The 20,991-nt window shown below is 42.0% G+C and overlaps 1 protein-coding gene across 2 annotated transcripts in view; it reads right to left on the bottom strand.

Annotated features, from left to right (window-relative positions):
- The window catches only part of MAN2A1 (mannosidase alpha class 2A member 1), a 175,565-nt gene extending 157,433 nt beyond the window's left edge, over positions 1-18,132 (bottom strand). For both annotated transcript variants that reach the window (XR_012414002.1, XM_005557492.4), the window contains exon 1: positions 17,006-18,132. Coding sequence is in view for 1 of the 2 variants with exons in the window: in XM_005557492.4 (XP_005557549.1) it covers positions 17,006-17,140 (135 nt within the window). In the remaining variant the exon portion in view is untranslated. The remainder of the gene's footprint in view (positions 1-17,005) is intronic.
- Positions 18,133-20,991: the final 2,859 nt, after the last annotated feature.

Here is a 20,991-nt window from a genome sequence, read left to right as displayed (position 1 = left end):
TTATTACAATTATCTATGTTATTCATGTATTGCTTCCCTCTTTTCCTCACTAAATGAATCCCTATATTGACAACAGGCACCATAGCTGTTTTACTCAATGTACTGTAGCCTGATGCCTACCTACCTAGCACACAGCAGGACCTTAAGTATTTATTGGGAGAAAAAAAGGAAGGAAAGAAAGAAAAATGGCGTATAACATTTTTTTCCAAGTATTCAATGTTTTGGCATATAAACCCACACCAAAAATAATACAAATAAAAACAAAACACACTAACCATTTTTGAAGAAAGAAAATCCAAAAGAAGTCTTCACTGCATTCCAAAAAGTAGGTAAGAATGGGAAGGAAAGAGCTAATTAATAGGGTGGTTTTCATGGGCTGTTTGGGAAATAATATAGAATGGGACCCACGTTGGCCACAGGATGACAATCATGACCTGGTGAATATAGTACAATATGTGACTCCCTTTCTAGAGCAAAGATTATGGATTCCGTACAGTCCAATCAAAAGCTTTCCATTTTCACTACCATCACTAACCTAGCTCAAGAGACTATTATTTTCACCTCATGTGGGGAGTGAAGGGAGTTTGGAAAAAGAACCCCATGATAATTCTGGACTATTTCCTATCATGGTAGTGATATAAGATCTGCACTCAACCAAATCAAGTTTCTAGTTATAAGACTTGTAGAAGATATGTTTATAATATACCCACCAATGGTAGCATTCAAAAGAAACAAAACTTTACTCCAATGTGTATGCATGTATCTGAAACTTAGGATCTATACCACCTTTCATTTACGTTTTCTTTCCCTTCAAATCTAATTCTGTTAGATTCAATATATCACTCCAACACACCAAGTTCTTTCTGGACTCTGATTATGTCATCAAATGTGCCCACCATGTACGAGCAAAGATTACCTTTATCGTTAATGATGTCCTTCACCAGATAAAGGTGAAAGCAATTCAGCTTAATGGCTAAGCACTGGCTCCTATTCAGGCTATCTGGCTTCCAATACCAGTTTCGGCACTTATTGGCCATGTGATCTTGGGGAAGTAACTTAATCCTGGGCCTCAGTTTCTTATGGGCAAAATGCAGATGCTAACACCTATTGCTTGGAATGGCTATGAAAGAATTTAGCACAGGACCTGCCAACAAGTAAGCAGTGAAGAAGGTATTATTGCAGCTGCTGCTACATATGTGAAAAGTATGGCTTTTGAAAAATCACTTTGAAGGGTACTATAATATGCACCTCCAGATAGTATGCATCATAATTAAGAACAGACTCTGAAGCCAACCAAAATTTGAATTCTGGCACCACTACTTACTGGCTATGTAACTTCGGGCAAGTTCAAAGTTACATAACTTCTCTGTCCTGCAGCTTCCTCATCTGTAAAATGGGGAGAATTAATAATACCTAATTCACAGGGTTGTTATGAGGATTAGTTAGTATATGCAAATAAATGTAAATAGTGCCCGGTACAGTAAGTAGAATAATGTTTAGTCAAAGATGTCCCTGTCCTAATAATCCCTGAAATCTGTGAATACCTTACCTTACATGGCAAAAGGAATTTCCCTGATGTGATTAATTTTAAGGCTTTGCAGATGGGAAGAAAACCCTAGAATATCTGAGTAGGCCCAATGTAATCATAAGGGAAAAGAGGAAAATGGAAGAGTCAGGCCAGAGAGGGAGATGTGAGGACACAAGAAATCAGAATGATGCTATTGCTGGAAGGCAGCCTTGAGCCAAGGAATGCACTCAGCCTCCAGAAGCTGGAAAGGCAGGGAAACAGATTCCCCCCTGGAGCCTCCAGAAGGAATGCAGCTCTGCAGACATCTTTATTTTAGTCCAGTAGGGCCTGTTTCAGACTTCTGACCTAAAGAACTGTATAACAACACATTTTTCTTGTTTTACGCCACTAACTTTGTGGTGATTTGTTACGGCAGCAATAAGAAACTAATATACCTAGCAAATAGTTGGCCTTATAAAAATAAAGCTTATAAAGTATTCTTAAGCTTAGTCCTTTTTAGAGAAAGTCTTGCCCAAAGCTCTATCATCAGAGCTGGAGAGCCATGACCCAAAGGAGCTGTGAGCCCAAGCAATGGAGGGTGAGGCCGCGCAACCTCATAAACTGTCTCCCACAGGCATAATTTGGTCTAACAAGGCTCTACACCTAACTGAATAAAGGAGTTAAGAAAAGACAGAGTTACCATTTATGGTTCAAAGTAATTTTCAGAAAAAGCAGCATCAACATCTTTATCTTAGACTGAGTTTTAGAATCAATCAATTAAAAAATTTAAAGCCATTCTGGAGCCACAGTGGGGCATATGGACTAAGAGGCTGCAGTTTGCCAGGTAAAAGCCATGGTAGCTTGGACAGGCAGGGAAGGAACATGAAAGAATGACAAGAAAGATGAGCTAGGAATGGGAGGGGCAGGAAAAAACAAAAAATGGCATTGAGTTTTTTGCTAGGGCAAGGGGGAGGATTATGGGTGGCATTTTAGAAGAACAGGCCCACAAGCCAGTTATTGGGGCGGAGACAGAGGGGCAAATGTTATATTCTGAAACTATTAGATAGCTGAATGGTGGTGTCAGTGAACATGCAAGTCTGGAACTCAGGAAAGAAGTCAGGGCTAAATATATAAACTTGAGTGGCCAGAATAAATATGAATTTCAAGCAATGGGAACAAATGGGATTACCTAGAAAAAGCGCAGAGATCTGCCTTTTATAATTTAAAATGGCTCACTAGGCGATTCTCACACATTCCCAGTTAAGAAGCGCCGCATTAAAGCTAAATATAGGAACTGCGATTTGGTAAAAGAGAGTCTGTATTTCTAGCAGGGGTGTCATCGTTATTGCTGCAGTCCCTGGTCAGTCAGCTACTATTCAATCTCAACAGAAAAACCCTGCCTTTAGTCAGATCTCTGGAACTTAACAGGAAGGCCTTTGAGTTTGATAAAATGACAGGTAACCTTCCAAGTGCCCATTCCACCCCTTAAGATGTGTAGTGCTGAGGCCAAAAAGAGTGTGAACTGGGGCTGTGGCCACCTGTCTATCAATGAGCCACAAGCCAGTTATAGAAAACCTTTTAATGGTATTTTCCAGACTGAGAGCTTAACATGCCTGAATTTCTTCAAAATTGTGGAATCTGTCTTTGTGCAGCCACTTGTTCATTCAAAGAAATAAATGCCCTCACGATGTGAGCACAAAAAATACATAGTTACAGAATCCCTCACCAAATTGCAGAAGCAATACACTCTTTGCCCAGGCAAATCATTTTTCATAAATCTCACACCTGCCTAGGTATGACAGTAACAGAAGCTGCTCAGATGCAGGTAAGAGTGCCAAATGACTGTGAAGGGAAAAGCTGGGACTCCAAGCCCAACATCCCTTGCTCTGGCGGGGCACTCAAGGGACTCATGACTACTGCAGCTGGGCCACCAAGCTAGTAGCTGCCAGAGTCACTACACAGGATCCAAGTTCTGACCTCAAATAATAACATCCCATTCCCTCACCACCCTCCTCCAAAAATGTGGTCAGGACTCCAGTTGCTGACGTTTTCTACAGGTTCCAGGAAACAGCACCAGCTCCACCCTATGAGTTTTCAGATGTATGTTTAGATTAGAACCATATGGCCCTATCTGCACCAGCCCAATATGGCTGCACAGAAACTACCTCCTGTTGAGGCAACATTTTAGACACCAAGCTATTACATAAAATGAGACTATGCAAAACAGATACCCACTTAAAAATGACTGGAAGAAGGGTGTATAAGTAGGGCAAAATATGTAGATTATAAAATTTTAATAAAATGCAGTTTTATTACTTACAGATCCATTTAATAACTGCAATTAAGTGGCACTAAACATATTAACTGTTGACTAATAGAACTCTTTCTTTAATTCAGCACTTCCCAACCTGTTCTATGGAACACTATTCTTTGCAGAATTTTTTTTAAAAACCACACCGACTTTTCTTCTAAAACTTATTTTTAATTTATATTCTTATGCTTAGCACTCTGACAGAATCTGCCAACAGTGTATCCCACCCAAGAACTTGCATGAAGGTTCACGTGATACACTTTCAGACCTTAACAATTCTCAGCTAACCAGGGTCATGTTGTTACACATCATATAGGCAATGATTGCTGGTCTATGTTGGTAATCTGTCTTACATTTATGACAAATGCTTATCTTTGTACACAAGGTTATTAGGCACTATCCATTTATACTACCTAAACACATTTACCATGAATTAATGCCATGTATTGTATGTTAGGATATGCTAACAAAAGTTCTGTCAACATCTTATAATTTTACACAAGTAATTTTGACAAACAATTTCAACACAAAAAGAAAATAATTGTCAGTAATCAACCTAAACAGTGTTGACCTATTAAAATAAATGCAACTGACATGTCTGAGATTGTTTTTCATACAGAAATAGTTTTGGAAAGCCTCTGAAGGCAGGGTTGTACTAATTAGATAATCAACCCCCCTTCAACCTTATTTATACTAATCATTTCCTGAATAAGTCCCCCCTTCTATTTCTTATTGACAGGAGACAGGTATTTAGGCAAGTCTCATCTGAATTATTATAAATTCTGAATTTCCAAACTATTCTTTATACAAGCACTACAGACTCTAAAGTTTTACAAATTCTTTCCTATTGTCTTTCTTTATAAAAATCCATCTGTACCAACTGGTCTACAAGGGCAAGGTGAGACACAGTACATACCACAGAAGCAACAAATGCAGCAGTAAGACATAACATAATATATATCAATACGATTATAGCAAACCTCTAAATATCATACCATTGGCTATCAAAGATGAGTTAAGGATACAAATTTCTGGAGTTCTTCTCAAATCTCTTTTGTTTAAAACAATTATTGGTTGGATCTTCTACCTAAAAGTTGGAAGAAATATCCGATACCTCAAGTGTTATTATTTGACCCTACAAATTTTCCAGAGGTAGCCCTGGGTCAAAGACAGTTTCTACTTCTCCAGTTAATGCGGTCGGCTACCAGCCCAACAGAACGGGGTTTTTCTTTACCATCAACAACAGGCAATTTGGAGGGTATTCTCAGAAATATGTCTGACCTTCAGAACAACCTTCAAACTTCAGTCCCCTATTTGGGGTGTTGCATTTTGATCCTTAATAAATCTCTCTCTCTCCCTCTCCACGACCTGTCTGCCCATCCTCCACACACCCACACACACACACACACACACACACACAACTTATGTTCTGTCTTAAACAACCCAGAAAAAAATAATTTAGTCCTATCATTTGTGCCAAAGATGAGAAGGGTCTTTTTTTAAACTCCTACTAAAATGCTTCTTAGAAATCCTTCCTTCTGATCATCTTACCTTTCCTTAGGTAAGGTGATCCATGAGCTGCTAGTTTGACAATTTGAACACAAGCTGCTTTATTTCATTAACATCTGCTACAAAATATTCTTAATGTAAGATGTACAGTTTTTGGTTATAAGAAATGTACCTGGCCCTGCCCTCACTCAGCACAGTCCCCAAGTGAGCTCATTCATTCTCGGCTATGCTGATGACTACCAGATCAGCATCTCCCTTCCCTGATCTCTCACTGGCTTTCCAGACCACTTGGTTATTTCCACTAACATCCACGTCATCATAAATGAAACCGAACTTGGCTTTCCAGATCAGCTTATCTTTCAAGCTATCCCCTTTTGCAAATAGTACAACCAGTCTCCAATACCCCAATGGAAAAAGGTAGGAGAAATTCTCTGATTCAAGCCACTCATCATTACCCTTGATTAAATCTGTTAAAAAGCTCTGGTCTTTCTCTTTACAAAATGTCTCCACATTTTTCATCCTCTCAATTCTAGCCAATTCAATACTGGTACAGGGATTTACTGCCTTATGTCTATATTACCTCAAACAGATTCTCAGCTGCCTTCCTACTTGAGTCTTCCTACACACAGCTACCAGAATAATCTAGATTGAATATTCTCTTAGCTCCTTTCCAGGTCTAAAATTTTCTACAAAATTAATTCTCTCACACTGCTTTTCTCAAGCAGCTTGCTGGTATATTCAATAACTTGGAGTGGTTCACTACCATCTAACTCATAACTCTTCAGACAAACTCTCGGGGCAATTTGCAATCCGATCCTGAATTACCTACAGTGTTTTCCCAACTACTCTTTATAGGCACCAAAGATTCTAAATCAAGCCAATCTCCTCTAGGATTCAAAGCCTTCAGAAGCACCGTACTTTACACTAGCCATTTTCTTTCTCCCTTCAAAGTATTATCCAACAGGAAAAGCTTAGCTTCTTTACCCTCTCCTTTAGTCAACTTAAGCCAGGCCATCACCAGAACTTGTTTCTGTTTCTGAGCTCTCTTTAAGGCCTTTGCCTTTATATCAGGAATATAAAATAATATTGACTCTTGTTTCAGTCTTAGCTCCTGTATCCCCAGAACTTAGAACAGTGCTTGCTACATAATAGGTATGCTACAAATCTGTCCATTGGTAACAACTAGCATTTATTGAGCACTTACTATACGCCAGGCAACATTCTAACCTCTTTAACTTTTAATGAATAACAGCACTTAACTGTCTCTAATAGTTTAACAAATGGCAGTTTGTTTTTCTAAATAACTAAAAAGTTATTTCAAAGCAAGTAATATATGTCTACCATAATTTCCATATTACCTAATGCAGTAAATTTTCAAATATATGCTGGATATGGGTATAGTACAGCCAGAAGGCCAGTGAATTATAAGTCAGGATGCATGTCCCAGGTATGCTGTGACTGGACAAATTGCTGAGGTCTAGTTTATGTGTGACTCGGTGCCCTTATCTGAAAAATCAAAGACTAATACCTGTCCCGGAAGGACTCAGTCTACTCTACAATTCTATGCCTGAATTTTTCATAAGTATGACTTTTCTGGAATGCTGGTGACTATTAAAAGAATGACTGCTTCACTGGATTCTAAAGACACCAATTCAGGACTTTATGTAGAAAATGATGCTAAGAATGATTCACATTCTCAGGCTTCAATGTTCTGATGCTCTACAGGTAAAATGTTACCACCAAGGCCAAGACCCATAAATTCCACATTCCTCTACACCTGTGGTACAAAGAAACAGAAGGGAACTGCTGCAAAGTACATCTTTAGCCCCAAAGTCCTCACCTTGAAGGGAAAGGCTTCTCATCACAAAGGAAACAAAGCACTATCAGTTCAAGAAGAAGAATGGCAATTTGAGTAAATAGTAATTGTGAACAACCAAAAAAAAAAAAAAAAAACCGGCAAAACTTCATACTTTCAATCCTGAGTAGGCACAAGGCACCAAAATGTTGGTGCATACTGAGTTGTAAAATGATTTTTTAAATAATGAGATTCAAGAGATAGGAATCAATAACTTCTATTTCCTCTGACACTAACGAAAAGGGAAAGGAATTAGAAATAGACAGAAAAAACAAAAATTACATATAAGGAAGTCATGGTCCAGAAGTGAAGGAAACTGAAATACAGCATGATTCTCACCAGCTGGAATATAAGAGACTCCACTTGCTCTGATGCTCAGAATATTTCCTTCAAGTGGCACAGGTTTAATTATCAAGATTATCCCTTCTTCTTAGGAAGCCAAACTATCTGACATATATTGAATGGTATTTAATATCATAAAATTGAAAACACTATGTACTGGTTTTCTTTTTTTAACATTTTTTATTTCTTTAACTGACAAATAGGATGTGAGGGCAATCTGGCTGTGAAATCTGTCACCCATTGATTACCAGGGTTGATTTGGCTGATCTGGTTGGCTAGGCGGGTGTCCCCTCCCTCCCTCACCGCTCTATGTGCGTCCCTCCCGAAGCTGCATGCTCAGTCAAAGAGGATGACCATCCCTGATAGAGGAGGACTGGTCTTTGGTCAAGGGTATGCAAGGAGCTGCACTCCCCTGCTGGAACCTCCAAACAAGCTCTCTTTAACTGACAAATAAAAATTGTACGTATTTATCAAGTATATCATTTTGAAAAATGCATGCATTGTGGAATGCTAAATCAAGCTAATTAACACATGCATTACATCACACTCTTTTTTGTGGTGAAAACACTTAAAATCTACTCTTTGCAATTTTCAAAACTACGATGTATTATCATTAACTATAATCAGCAGGTTGTACAATAGATCTATTGAACTTATTCCTCCTACCTAAAATTCTGTATCCTTGTTTACTGGCTTTCAATTTTTGTAACCAACCTATAGTCAGAGCACATAACACATTCAGTCACAGGATGAAATGTAGATGACATAAGGTATGTTGATGTAAAAAAACTGATGGCTGAGGGAGGGTGAGAAATAAGAAGGAAAAGAAATGAGTGGGAGAAGGCTGAGAAGTACCAAATTCCTTGACTGACAGAGTGGGGAGTCGCTTTAGGTCTAAAGTTGATGGATCAAGAAAACAAATGCAATTACATCATTGAAAGTTGTTAATGTATATCAAACAAATTGAATACAAAACTTTTTAAAAACTGAGAAGAGTGGGGGTATTGAGTTAAATTCTCCATCTCTTATAAAGGGAAACAATAGCTCAAAATTGAAACAAAAATCAAAAAAGAGGTATATGCACGTATTTAGAGTTAAAGAAGGAAACCCACATGGAACATAAAGAAATGGTCAGAAGTGGGACTCAGAGAAGAGTGGACTAAAGATGGGGAAAAAAGGGAGAGGGATTCTATTGTCAATGTGTACCTTTCTATGTCATATGAATTATTTCTATGTGCATTTATACCCTGTACATGTTTAAAAGAAAAAAAAATCATTGGTAAAGTCCCAGCTCTCCGGACTCCTCACTGAAGCCAATGAACTGCACCGGCAAGAACATAGGACAGGGTCAAATTTGGAGTCTTCTCTGCTCATGGAAAAAGCATTTAATTTCTCTGGACTTCCAAAGGCACCTTCTGCAAAGGCGGCCAGTGGTAAATCCATTTACATGTGAAAAATACAAAAATGCATACATTTTTTTAATGAAAAAAAAATATTTAACTCTACTTAACACTAACCTTAACACTACTCAATGAGACACATTGCCCCCATTTTGTTCAGACTAAGTATACTGCAATTTAAAGATGATACTAAAATCTCTTGAGGACACAAATGAGGTGTTGGCCTGTGTCATAGCAAAGAAAGTGACATATAATCTTTAAAAGTGAAGAAAATGATGAAAATTAGCTAGAATTACTCTTCAATAAGCAGAAGAACAGGTCAGTACCTCTGCTGGCAACCTGAAAGTACCCTGCCTCCAAGCTGAGTAACGCTCAAGATCCCAGAGACTGGCTGAGTTTCATATTCTACCTAACATCTTATGAAGAAGATACCTATACCTGAGCTCTCCCTTCTCAGAACTAACCCAAGCAATCAGACTGGGCTCAGAATTAAGCCCATCTGTGAATTACAGCAGATCCAAAAAGTCATATTTCCGTCTTGAAGCTACGGATCAATTTTGCCTAGTTCATGGCCCAGAACCTTCCTTCCCAGAGCAGTCCTACAGTGTAAAACCTTCAGGTGAAAGAAGAGAAGCAAACTCATCAAGCATGTCCGTGCTCTAGCATCGAAGTTCCCCAAGGATACCTGGAAATCTATGAAACATGCAGATTACACAAGTTTTAAACCACTCTCTAAAAACACAAAGTTTGACCAATGCTTATCTAATAACCAATTTATGAGAATTGTTTGTCTTTAATTAACTCACATATACTTTAACAGATCTAACCATACTATTTGCCTCCATTATTAACACTAGAGAAATATAGTTTAACCTGGGGATTGGCAAACTCTGAAAAGGGCCAGATAGTAAATATTTTAGGTTTTGTGAGCCAGTTTCTGTCTTAACTACTAAACTTTGCCACTGCTGTGAGAAAGTGGCCAGAGAAAATTGGTAGATGAATGACTATGGCTATGTCATGAAACATTATTAAACCATTTAAAAATGTAAAAACCATTCTTAGCTCACAGCCCTACAAAGACAGGCAGCAGGCAGATTTCACTCATAGTCAGCTGACTTAGGCAAAGTTCAAAACCAGAGGCCTTGGAGACAAAAGAAAGAAGATTATTTGTCAAGAACTTCATTCTTTCCCTGCCTTCCCACTTCCATCACACTTTCGTAAAAAATGCTATTTAGAGGACAAAATGAAACGATCAGGAGGAAAGTCTCTATCCACTCTCCTTATTTCCCAGTTTCTTTCCATGCTTTTTCTCATCTCAAGAACATATTTAAAATGTTGTAACCAGAATCATCAAAATTAACAGAAATAAAAACAATATACTGAAAAGTAAATAGTCTGCCTGAGAAAACTGCAGACATTTCAAAACATTTTTGCAGACAATTTTTATACTACCTTATTAATCAATATACCTTATCTTCCTATGCTAAAAGGCAAGGGGAATAAATCTGGACAAGTGCCAACCTCTAATTCAACTGGAAGAAAGTAAATGATGATCTATTTACCAGACCCTAATGTTTTTCTCAGAATACATATGTCCGATTGGAAAAGATTTTTTTAAGTTCCATTATAATAATCTTCCATTTTTTCCTTTAACTTACATATGAACATAATCTATCCTTGTAATTTTTTGTAACATACTACAATTTAGAATCCTAAATATGTAAGTGAATTTTAGGCATCCTGAGGAAGAATAGAGTTCACCCATCAAAAAATGCTAGTTGGCTTTTTGAGCTTCAGCCTTTTGATCACTCCTTCCTAAAACACAAAGTGCTAATGATGTGTACTGGGTATAAAGAATAGGCCTTTGACAAAACCACAGCCAATGCAGTTTCAACAGGGATGATTCCCACTCCCAGAGGATATTGAGAGCAGTGTCTGGAGACAGTGTTCATTCCTACAACTAGGGGGACAGAGAGAGAACGGTGATGCTGGCAGATATTGGGTAGAGAGCAAGGATGCTGCTAGACACCCTACAATGCATAGGACAGCCCTTAAGACCAAAGAATTCTCTGGCCCAAAATGTCAACAGCAAAGAGGCTGCAAACCCTGGATAGAGGCAGCAAATGGTAGAGCATGTACCATTTTAAACTAAAGTACTTTAAAGTTGATCTCTTCTTTAGAAAACAGTATGTTAGATTTAGAAATTTAACATTAAGATATTTAAGAGATACCCACCAGGCGCAGAGGCTCAAGCCTGTAATCCCAGCACTTTGGGAGGTCGAGGCAGGCAGATCACAAGGTCAGGAGATCGAGACCATCCTGGCCAACATGGTGAAACCCCATCTCTACTAAAAATACGAAAATTAGCCAGGCATGGTGGCGGGCGCCTGTAGTCCCAGCTACTCAGGAGGCTGAGGCAGGAGAATTGTTTGAACCCGGGAGACGGAGATTGCAGTGAGCCAAGATTGCACCACTACACTCCAGCCTGGCAACACAGTAAGACTCCATCTCAAAAAAAAAAAAAAAAGATATTCACTAGATACCTACTATCCGCCTGTCTGCATAAAAATATAATTACCTTAAACAGGGCACTCTTTCAGAAAAGCTATGCTATGACCTCAAGTGACACAGTTCATCAAATCAAATGATTTACTTCCTCCCTATTATAGGCAAATTTAGCTATACTCACTAAAGCACTAGATGTGAGCTCCATTTCAGTACAATTAATCCACAAATCTGTCTGAATTTAAACATGGTTTCAACCTTAAAAATAGCAGCTTGGCTTGATAACTGAAACAGAAACCCATTTTAGTTAAAATGTCCTACTTCTTCTTCTGATTAACCTACTAATAACAACTGAGAAGCAAAAATAACTATTTTAGAGTTCTTCCTCCTTGCCTTAAGTTCTGCTCAAACTTTTACAAAAGCTGCCGCTATCAGGAACTTTACCAAGACAGAAGGGACAAAAAATGCAATAAGGCCTTTACAATTCAGCAAACACAGGTCATCAGAGCTGCTAAATATCCTTTCATTTTCTTAAAGATTACAGAAGTTGGAGAACAAGGGAAAACTAAGACTCCTGAATGCAAAAAAAGCTAAGAATAAACCAGGTGATCAGCAACAGCTAGGGAACCACTCATTCCAGGAAACTCTCAACACTTCACTCCTTCAAAAAAGACTAAAGTTCTCAGTTATCACAAAAAGCAATAGCTGACTCAAAAACAAATAAAAGTGGTCATGTTAGTCACTACTATGCCCACAGCCCAGACACCTCTTAATGCAAATTAAAAGCTAAGACAGAAAATCCCCTTCCAATAATACAACTGTGACATCTCCCTGACAAAAAAATTTGCTTAGGCCCTGATAACAGTGTTCATCTGGGAACAACACACCCAATTCAATTTAAACAAAAACAAACAAACAAAAACATAAACTACTATCTTCAAACCACAGATAGTCATGAGTATCTGGCCCTGGTGGTTTATAGGAAGTCAGTTTGGGTCTTAGTGAAAAATGCTGATCAGGAACAGGGCTGTTGGACCGAAGAGGAGTTACAGAAAACCATCCTCAAAAGGCTCTAATGTTTGTTCTTGCATTCCTAAATGCTGGATGCACTATCAAAGTTCCATCACTTCCCAAAAAACACAGATCTCAGTATTATATCCCAGGAAAAAAGACAAACTCCCTCATACAAACGTGAACAAACCCCAGCAGCAAGTACTATTGTTTATAAATAGACTGCACTGAAGGAAGGGGAAGGAGATCATATTTTCCTTATATGTCATTCTTAAGTAAGATTTACAGATTTATGAAAGCAAGAAAAAAAACTGGGGAATCAAAGTCCTAGTTATACATATTGCCATGGGTCAACTTTCATTAATAACATCTACTGTGCTAGACTCTTAAGAAGTACTACTGATGAAAAGCATGTAAGCACATTTCTGTATCTGTATTATAGTAAGTTAAAAAAAAAAAAAAAAAAAAGGCAACTGGGACCAGTGGATCACACCTATAATCCCAGCACTTTGGAAGGCTGAGGCAAGGGAACAGCTTAAGGCCAAGAATTCGAAACTAGATAGTCAACATAGAAAGACCCAGTCTCTACAAAATAAAAATTTTAAAACTGGCTAGGCACAGTGGCATACACACCTGTAGTCCCAGCTACTCAGAAGGCTGAGGTGGGAGAATGCCTTGGGCCCAAGAATTCAAGGCCACTGCAGTAAGCTGTGATTGCATCACTGCACTCCAGCCTGGATGACAGAGCAAGACCCTGTCCCAAAGAAAAGAAAGAAAAAGGTATACAAGTTTCCACCTTCTAATGGCTTTCAATCAAATGCTTATTTAAAGGCATTCTCACTTAATCACTTGATAAATGTTACATAGGCAAAAAGATAAAAGTTTTAACTTCACTTTCACATTTTCCATCAGAGTCTCAATTTCTGTATTTTAAGAGTTAATCTCTACGGTCATATGCTACACTAATTATTTAAAGAGTGATCATTTGTTACACAAAACCTGACTCATTAATTTACTTCTCTAGATCCAAACATCAGACATTAATAAGACAACCCTATTATACACACCATAGATAGTAAGCAACTTGTGAAATCTGCTTGTAAGAAGTGATGACTAATTTCAGGGAGACCTTAACAAAGTTTCTCCTTTCCATCTGCTCAAATTCTTCCAAGTTATCATAAAGCATTTTCAGGACATTAGTCCCTGACCAACCTCTCATTCACAGTGGAATTTTTATTAATTTTCTTAGCTGAGATTTATTAACCCTGAAATATACACACAAGTTACATCAGATTAGGCCCCCTGTTGCCTCTAGTCCTCCAAGAAGCAGAAGGAAGGCTTCAGAGTGCTTCAGGATAGATTTCCAAAGAATATCTCATACGCAGGCAGCTGCTCCGGGGTGACAGAAACTGAAGCACCCTGAGCCAGCCCACTCTTGCCCCAGAGTCCAGCCAAATGGTGGAAAACACAAGAGTTTTCCCTCTCCAAAAAAAACAACAAATAGATTGCTCTCAATCTAGGATGGTCTTTAAAAATATCTTGTTTACAAGATGAACCTAAAGCCTGGTGAAGGTTCCATATCAACTGAAACCAACTAAAATGGACAATTTAGAGGAACTCAACACCTATCTAAATAAACCATTCTACTAGACACCAAAAATGACACATAGTGACCAACCTGCTTGGCTCTACTAAAACTCAAGAAAAAATTCAGTACCCAAACTTGCCAAAGAAATGTATTGCAACCTTCTTTTACTATGTTTGGTGTTATTAAGTTAGAAGCAGTGAAAAAAATAAATAAAAATCAAAAAAAGAATCAACTCAAGTTCTGGATGCTGGACTACATAATGGTTTTCATTATAATGTTTAGCTCTGAAATGAGCTCAGACATTCTGGGAAGGTATAAATCTCAAGTGGTAAATGTTTCAGAAAAAGGACCACATTCATTATGGCTTCAGAATAGAAGTTCCTTTAGTTATAAGCTAAAGTACCAGAGAGCAACATGCTCTGCATCAGGGGTACCCGATCCCAGGGCCGTGGACCTGTTAGGAACCAGGCCACACAGCAGGAGGTGAGTGGCATAGCAGGTCAACAAGCATTACAGCCTGAGCTCCACCTCCTGTCAGATCAGCAGCAGCATTAGATTCTCATAGAGCCCAAACCTTACTGTGAACTGCGCATGCGAGGGAGCTAGGTCGCATGGTCCTTATGAGAATCTAATGCCTGATGATCTGAGGTGGAACAGTTTCATCCTCAAAACCTCCGACTCCCCCCCAACCCCACCCCTGTCTGTGGAAAAACTGTCTTCCAGGAAACCAGTCCCCGGTACAAAAAGGTTGAGGATCACTGCTTTCTATTTTACATCAGGTCTTTCCATAAGCAGATGGCAGCCTAAACAGTAGGCAACAGATTCCTAAGAGGCACGACAACATAGTGGCTGGGAGCCTGGGCTACAAAGGCTACCTGTTCAAATCTCAGCTTACAGCTGTGTGACCTTGGGCAAGCTAATTAATCTCTCCGTGCCTCAGTTCCCTCGCCCACTGAAGTTTACCTAAGATACGAAGGCTAATGTCACACACATAACGGTTAAGCTTACAGAAGGGTCTTAAAATGTCTGTCTGCTTGGGGAGTCAGCGGCCTTCCGGGCACTCAAAGAATTTCTTCTTTCTGCAGTGAAAATCCAGTATAGAAAATCTGAGAAAGGCAATCTTAAATACAAAATGCTCTACCTCCCAGTTCAGTACCAACAGCCTTCTCCAGCAGCCACTTTCACCTTTCATCAAATGAAAGGTGATGAAGTTCTGCTTTTACACTTAAAGCAGAACTTCAGCCTCTCATTGAGGACTAAGGATGGGTATTACAATATTGGAATTAGCTTTGCCTAAGATTTCCCAGTAACTGAATGAGTCACTCACGTCTTTAGAAATAGAGAAAATGTCAAGGTTGCCAGAAAACCCAGGTCCAGATGTTTGCATAAATCATTTTCAAGTGATCATCAAGCCAAAGCCAAAGGACATTATTTAAGGAAATGCTTTAAGTAAAATATATCACTTTTTATGATTTTCTTGTAATGGAGGAAATTCTGAAAATGAGGTTACTGGAGGGAAAAAAATTACAGTAATTTCAATCCCAAAATTACACAACATATCAAGCTAAGCTTAAAACTCCTTACCTTTTTCCAACTGTTCTCTCCAACCTCATCAAGAAGCACTGGACAAGCTTTGAGCTCAAGATTTAAAGATGCCCATAGTGCTTGTTTCTATTTTCTCTGTCATACTACCTAAGGAAAGCAGAGGCTTTTAAAATTTTGATACATCTCTCTGCAGCAAGATTTTTAATACCTCTCACCGACAAAACATGTTGAGTGCTCTGTATTGATGATAGCACCCATAAAAGGGTCTTTTTTCACTTTCAAAATAATTCCAGTAAAGTTTGTCCTTTAATCTCAATTAAATTCATGCCATTTGCTCTAGCATAATAGAAAAAAATGGCAAGAATATTCTTTGGTCATTTAAGTTGTCACAAAAGAGAAAAAAAAATCAACTTCACGTCTAGGCTTCTCTCTCTCTCGTAAGTCAAGTAGGAATAGTTAGATTGCCCTGTCAGGGTTTGAGTTCTTCAGGTTCATCCGTTCCAGAGCACACTACATAATACCCAGTTCCACCCCAATTTCTGAAGTGCACAGGTTATTGGCAAATAACTTGAAACTGAACTCGCACATGCCGCGCGGCGGGTACCCTTCCAAAGGGAACAGATTGTGTCCGCTTTGCTTATTTTCGGTAACTTTAAATAAGACTTTGGATGGGTCATTTTCCCAACTCATTTACCAATTTTACCACTGGACGCAGGGCTGAGCGCCCCACAGCTTTCGGCCGGAGTATAACACGCGCTTCCCCACTCGGTTCCCCATGTCTGCTACAAACAATCCAGAGGTAATAGCTGAAGAATGACGACACTAAAATCAACCTACAGATTCACATCTAAAACGGCTGCAACACGAAATAAACTTCTCTCTCTTCAGAGGCAGTGGGGAAGAAAAAATAATAATAATAAGGCTAGGTGGGGTCGGTTTGATCCATTTCCGAGACTCGGTGAGTGTAGGGGTCTGGACTGGTGCGGGCGACTTAACCCCGTAAGAGCCGAGAACGACCCCACCGCCATACGCGGGCCCCGGGCTGGGGGGGCGCCTCACGCCGCGCCCGTTCCCCCGCCAGCAGGTGCCCGAAGCTACCCCAACAGGCCGGGTGCGAATGCCGGAACATGGCCACTTCCCTGAGAGCGATGCCGCCGCCGCACGCCGCCCGGCACTTTGTTAACTCGGCGCGCCCGGGCGAGATGGCTCCCAAGAGATGATCATTGCCGTCCGAGAGCTACAGAGCCCCGGCTGGCGGCGGCTGGGACCCTCCCCTGGCCTGGCCTCGCCCAGCACCGGTGTGGGGCCGCGGCAGGAGGAAGAGGTCGGGGAGGAGCCGGTAACCAGGAGCCCGCACGCCTGGCCCCCCCGGTAACCAGGGGCCCGCACGCCTGGCCCCTCGGAGCCCCGCGCCCCCTTCCCAGGTGCTTACCTGAGGAAAGGAGCCCTCGCGGCGCGGGTTCCTGGGGTAGTCTAAGTGACCCCGGTCCAGCATCAGATAAAGCGAGAAAATCACCACACAGAAGATCGCACTGCCGAACACGGTGAACTGGCGGCTTAACTTCATTTTCCTCGATAGACTCGGGGCCAGGACACTGTCCTCAGCCAGAGGAGACAGCGGACTGTTGACTCCAGGAAGCAGCCGCCGGAGGCTCCCTTCTCCCAGGCTGCGCGCCCTCCGCGCTGTCGGCTGCGGGTGCGAGTCCCAGCCGTGCTCCGCACCTAGTCTCCGGCGCCACCACACGCCCTTGGCCTTCGCCCTGGCCTGCCGCCCTCCCCGGGGCCGGGCGCCCCTCTCGAGGCGAGACTCGCCGGCAGCTGGGAAGGGGCCCCCACAAACTTGATCGTAAGCTCAGCGCCGACCTCCGGCAGGGCGCGCGGGGCAGGCGGAGGAGAGGTCGCTGCCCGCACTTCCTGCCACCGCCGCGCCAACTGAGTCGGCAGGAAAAGTTTTCTCGACGAGGGCAGGCGTGTCCTCCTCACCCAGGGGAGGCGCGGGTTCGGCAGTTCCCGGGCCGGGGCCGCGCAGCTAGGTCAGAGAAGCGGAGGAGAAAGGAACAGGGTCGTGAAGAGCCTAGCCCTACAACTTCTAGCCGGGACGGTCGGGCCCGCCCCCGCGGCACCGCCCCCGCCTCCCCCAACTGAGCCCCTTCCTGCCGCCGCCGCCGCCGCCGCCGCCACTGGGCCGGTGTGTACCCTGGACTCCGGGGCGCACGAATTGATGAGTTTCCTCAGAGCTAGCATCCGCTTGCCGGCCTCTCCCGCCCCCGGCCGTCTCTACCTTCCCCCTCCCGAACCCAGGCTGCGCGGGGAGGTGCAGGGGGCGGGCGGTGGCAACGCGGGGAGAAGGAAAAGGAGAGCAGGGAGAAAAGGACCGTCCCCGGAGAGAAGCCCGCTCCAGCTGCAGCCGCGATCCCCCTCCCTCTTTCCCGCCCCACAAACGCGGAGATGGCGGCGGCAGCGGCGAAAGGAAGCGCCGGTTCTCCAGCGCCACTTGGCGCTCCAGCACCGCCTGCTACGAGCAGGAGGAGACAGCGGCGGCGCGGCGGCCGCCGGGTCAATAAGCGCCGACAGCCCCTGAGCCGAGCGGGCGGCTGGCCCCGCCCCCTCCCGACGCTCCGAGTTGAGGGGGCGGGCCCCCCGGCGCCCAATCGCAGAGCGTCACCGGCCGGACCCGCCCCGCGCCTGCCTCCCAGTGTCCCGGCGGTAGGAAGACCTCACAAGGCTCTTGTGACCTGGCAGGCAGCTTTCTGGGAGTTGAGGCCTTCGGAGGCGTTCAGGCGCCAGCACCCCACGTCCAACAGGGGTTGAACTTACACCCCACTTCCCTTTGTTGCCCAGGTTTCCTATCCTAGGACACTCGGGCCTGGCGTGCCTGGAAGAGTACTTAGTGAAGGGCTGGAGGAAATGCAAGAGAAGAGGGCTTGCACATTCTCTTCGGGCTATTTCCTCCTTTGGTCACAGCCTGTTGAAACCTGGGGGAAAGGAGACTGACAAAGGGCCGTCCAGGCACATGTAGAAACATCTGACTGCGAATTCCATGAGTGTAATCTGAGAAGTGATGCTTATGCCAGTTATTGATTGCCTCTCAGCTCCAAATTCACCCTTTTTGACTGCACTGTAAAAATGGATCTGAGCCTTTTAAACAGTTTTTCGTTTGCCTTCTGGGACTGAAGCTTTGTCAGTAGAGGGCGCTGAAGAGACATTACAGAAAAAAAGGATTTTGCTTCCTGGTTTCTGTGTATTGATAGGCTTTTGCAGCATACCTGGCTTTCTCCAGTGCCAAGATCCTATAGTGCTCAGTAACTAGCAATTTCCTCTCCCGTGCCCAACTCCAGGAGCTTTGTAGAGGAGGTGAGACACTACCCCATGCATAACTTCCCTGGTACCCTAGAGGTATTTGCAGCAAGTTGCAGAGGGCACATGTTCCACAAGCTTTGCAGGCGTAGCCCAATGGTGACTTCTCTGCTATTCAGTGAGCCAGGTCATGCCCTCTCCAAAAAGGTCTAGATCTTAGCCCTGGGAGGAATTGGGGAGATTCTTCATTGGGCACTCTGTCTCTCAGTCCAAGGGTTAGTTATAAGGTTAGCTCCTTATACCTGCTGTTGCTATATTCTTTAAAGTTCTCTTTTCACTAGTGAATCCTTCATTACTCTAATTCTCTATTATAGTTAATAATTCTTTTTATTAAGCCTTCCCTGTCCCAGGAGTAGTCCCAAGAAATAGACCTGCAAAGATGGGATTAAAGGTCAGTTTGATTGAGGTTTTGAGCTTGAGCTCCTTGCCAAAGGGAAATGTAATTCATGACATGCTGGGCATCTCAATTAAGCAATTACCTGTGGTTGATCCTGATGAAGTGCCAACTGAAGCCTGTGCCTTGGGGGCCCAAGTGGCTGCTACACTTGACTGCTATGGTTGTAAAGGTGACTAGAAAGACTGGTGTGGGATGGATTCTTTTGAGTGGTTAGTTATAAAGAGAAATGAAAGCACAGGTTTTTTAACTCTCAGAGTTATGGCATGAGAACCAGAGATATTCTGTAGAATTCTAAAAGCTCTGGTTTATTGTAGCGACAAGAATGATGCTGAGAAACAAAATTTTAATTTTCATGTTACTAAATTATAACTGCTATTAAATTCATACACATTCTCAGTTTTTCACGTAAAAGGGTGTTATTTTTTAATAATAGAATCTCAATACTTGAAATGGGTTGGACCCAGATGAAACCGACAATCTTAAACACTCCAACTCTTTCTCTTATCAGTGGAAGTAGGTTGCCCTCCAGTGTCTAAAGAGACTAGACTTGCTTGAAAACCTTGACTATAGAGGATGCCACTATCTAGATGGGCTCCCTGGTTTCAGTGGGGATGACACAATCTCAGAATAGCAGAGGCCAGGCAGCACATAACCAACAAAGACAAGGTGAGCACATCTACCTTAAAGGGCAGCAGGATATCAGACTGCCTTGGCTTACAAAGCTGCTCTGGGAACAAAATAGGTAGGCAGTTGAAATAGATTATTGCTTGATATTTATAACAGTTGTAAAGATCTAGGTCAGGTAGCCAAAACCTGACTTGAGTCACGACAGTGGGTAGTCACAATCTCCCAGTTCTCAGACCTAAGTCAATTCACAGACCCTTAGTCCCTTGGTTGAAAGAGAATCTGTGTCCCCTTTAGGAAGGATCTTGCACCTTGGCCACAGTACACATGGCAAATTCTTTCAAGCTTTCCCCAAAACGACATGTGGCCATTTACTAGTGACTCTCCATTGGCGAAAAGGAAATACACAGATCATTTTAGGTTTACTAAACACTGGCTCTGAGTTGATGCTAATTCCTGGGGACAGAAATCACCACTGTTAGTCCACATACCAACTATGTGTCTACTTTCCCAGTGTAATTGGAATATGTATTAATGACATAATTTTAATGGCAAAAACAGCAATTACTTTGGCATCAACCTAATAATTGTAATAGACATACTTAGCAACTGACAGGATCCCCACATTGGGATTTAGCCATAGAAAGAGGACCATTATTAGGGAGAGCTAAATGGAAGCTCCAGGAGCTCTTGGAGCTTCCATTTAGTTCACCAGATGCAACACTGCATGGCTGGGAGGAATTGCAGGAATCAGTGCTACCATAAAAGCCTTAAAAGGAGTAGGGGTGGTGATACTTATTCTCATTTAATTCACCAGTGCAGAATAAATCTAGTAGAATAACTGTGGACTCATAAACTTAATCAAGAAGTGATTCCAATTGCTGCTGCTGCTGTCTCAAATGTATTATTTTTACTGGAACAAATCAACATAAGACTTGGCACTTGGTATATAGCTACTGATGTGGCTAATGCTGTTTTCTCTATACCTATTTGTAAAACCACCAGAAGTAGTTGGCTTTCTCCTGTCAGGGCCAACAGGA

The sequence above is a fragment of the Macaca fascicularis genome, chromosome 6, assembly GCF_037993035.2.
Source record: "Macaca fascicularis isolate 582-1 chromosome 6, T2T-MFA8v1.1".
NCBI lineage: Eukaryota > Metazoa > Chordata > Mammalia > Primates > Cercopithecidae > Macaca > Macaca fascicularis.
This window is presented reverse-complemented; position numbering and strand designations above follow the sequence as displayed.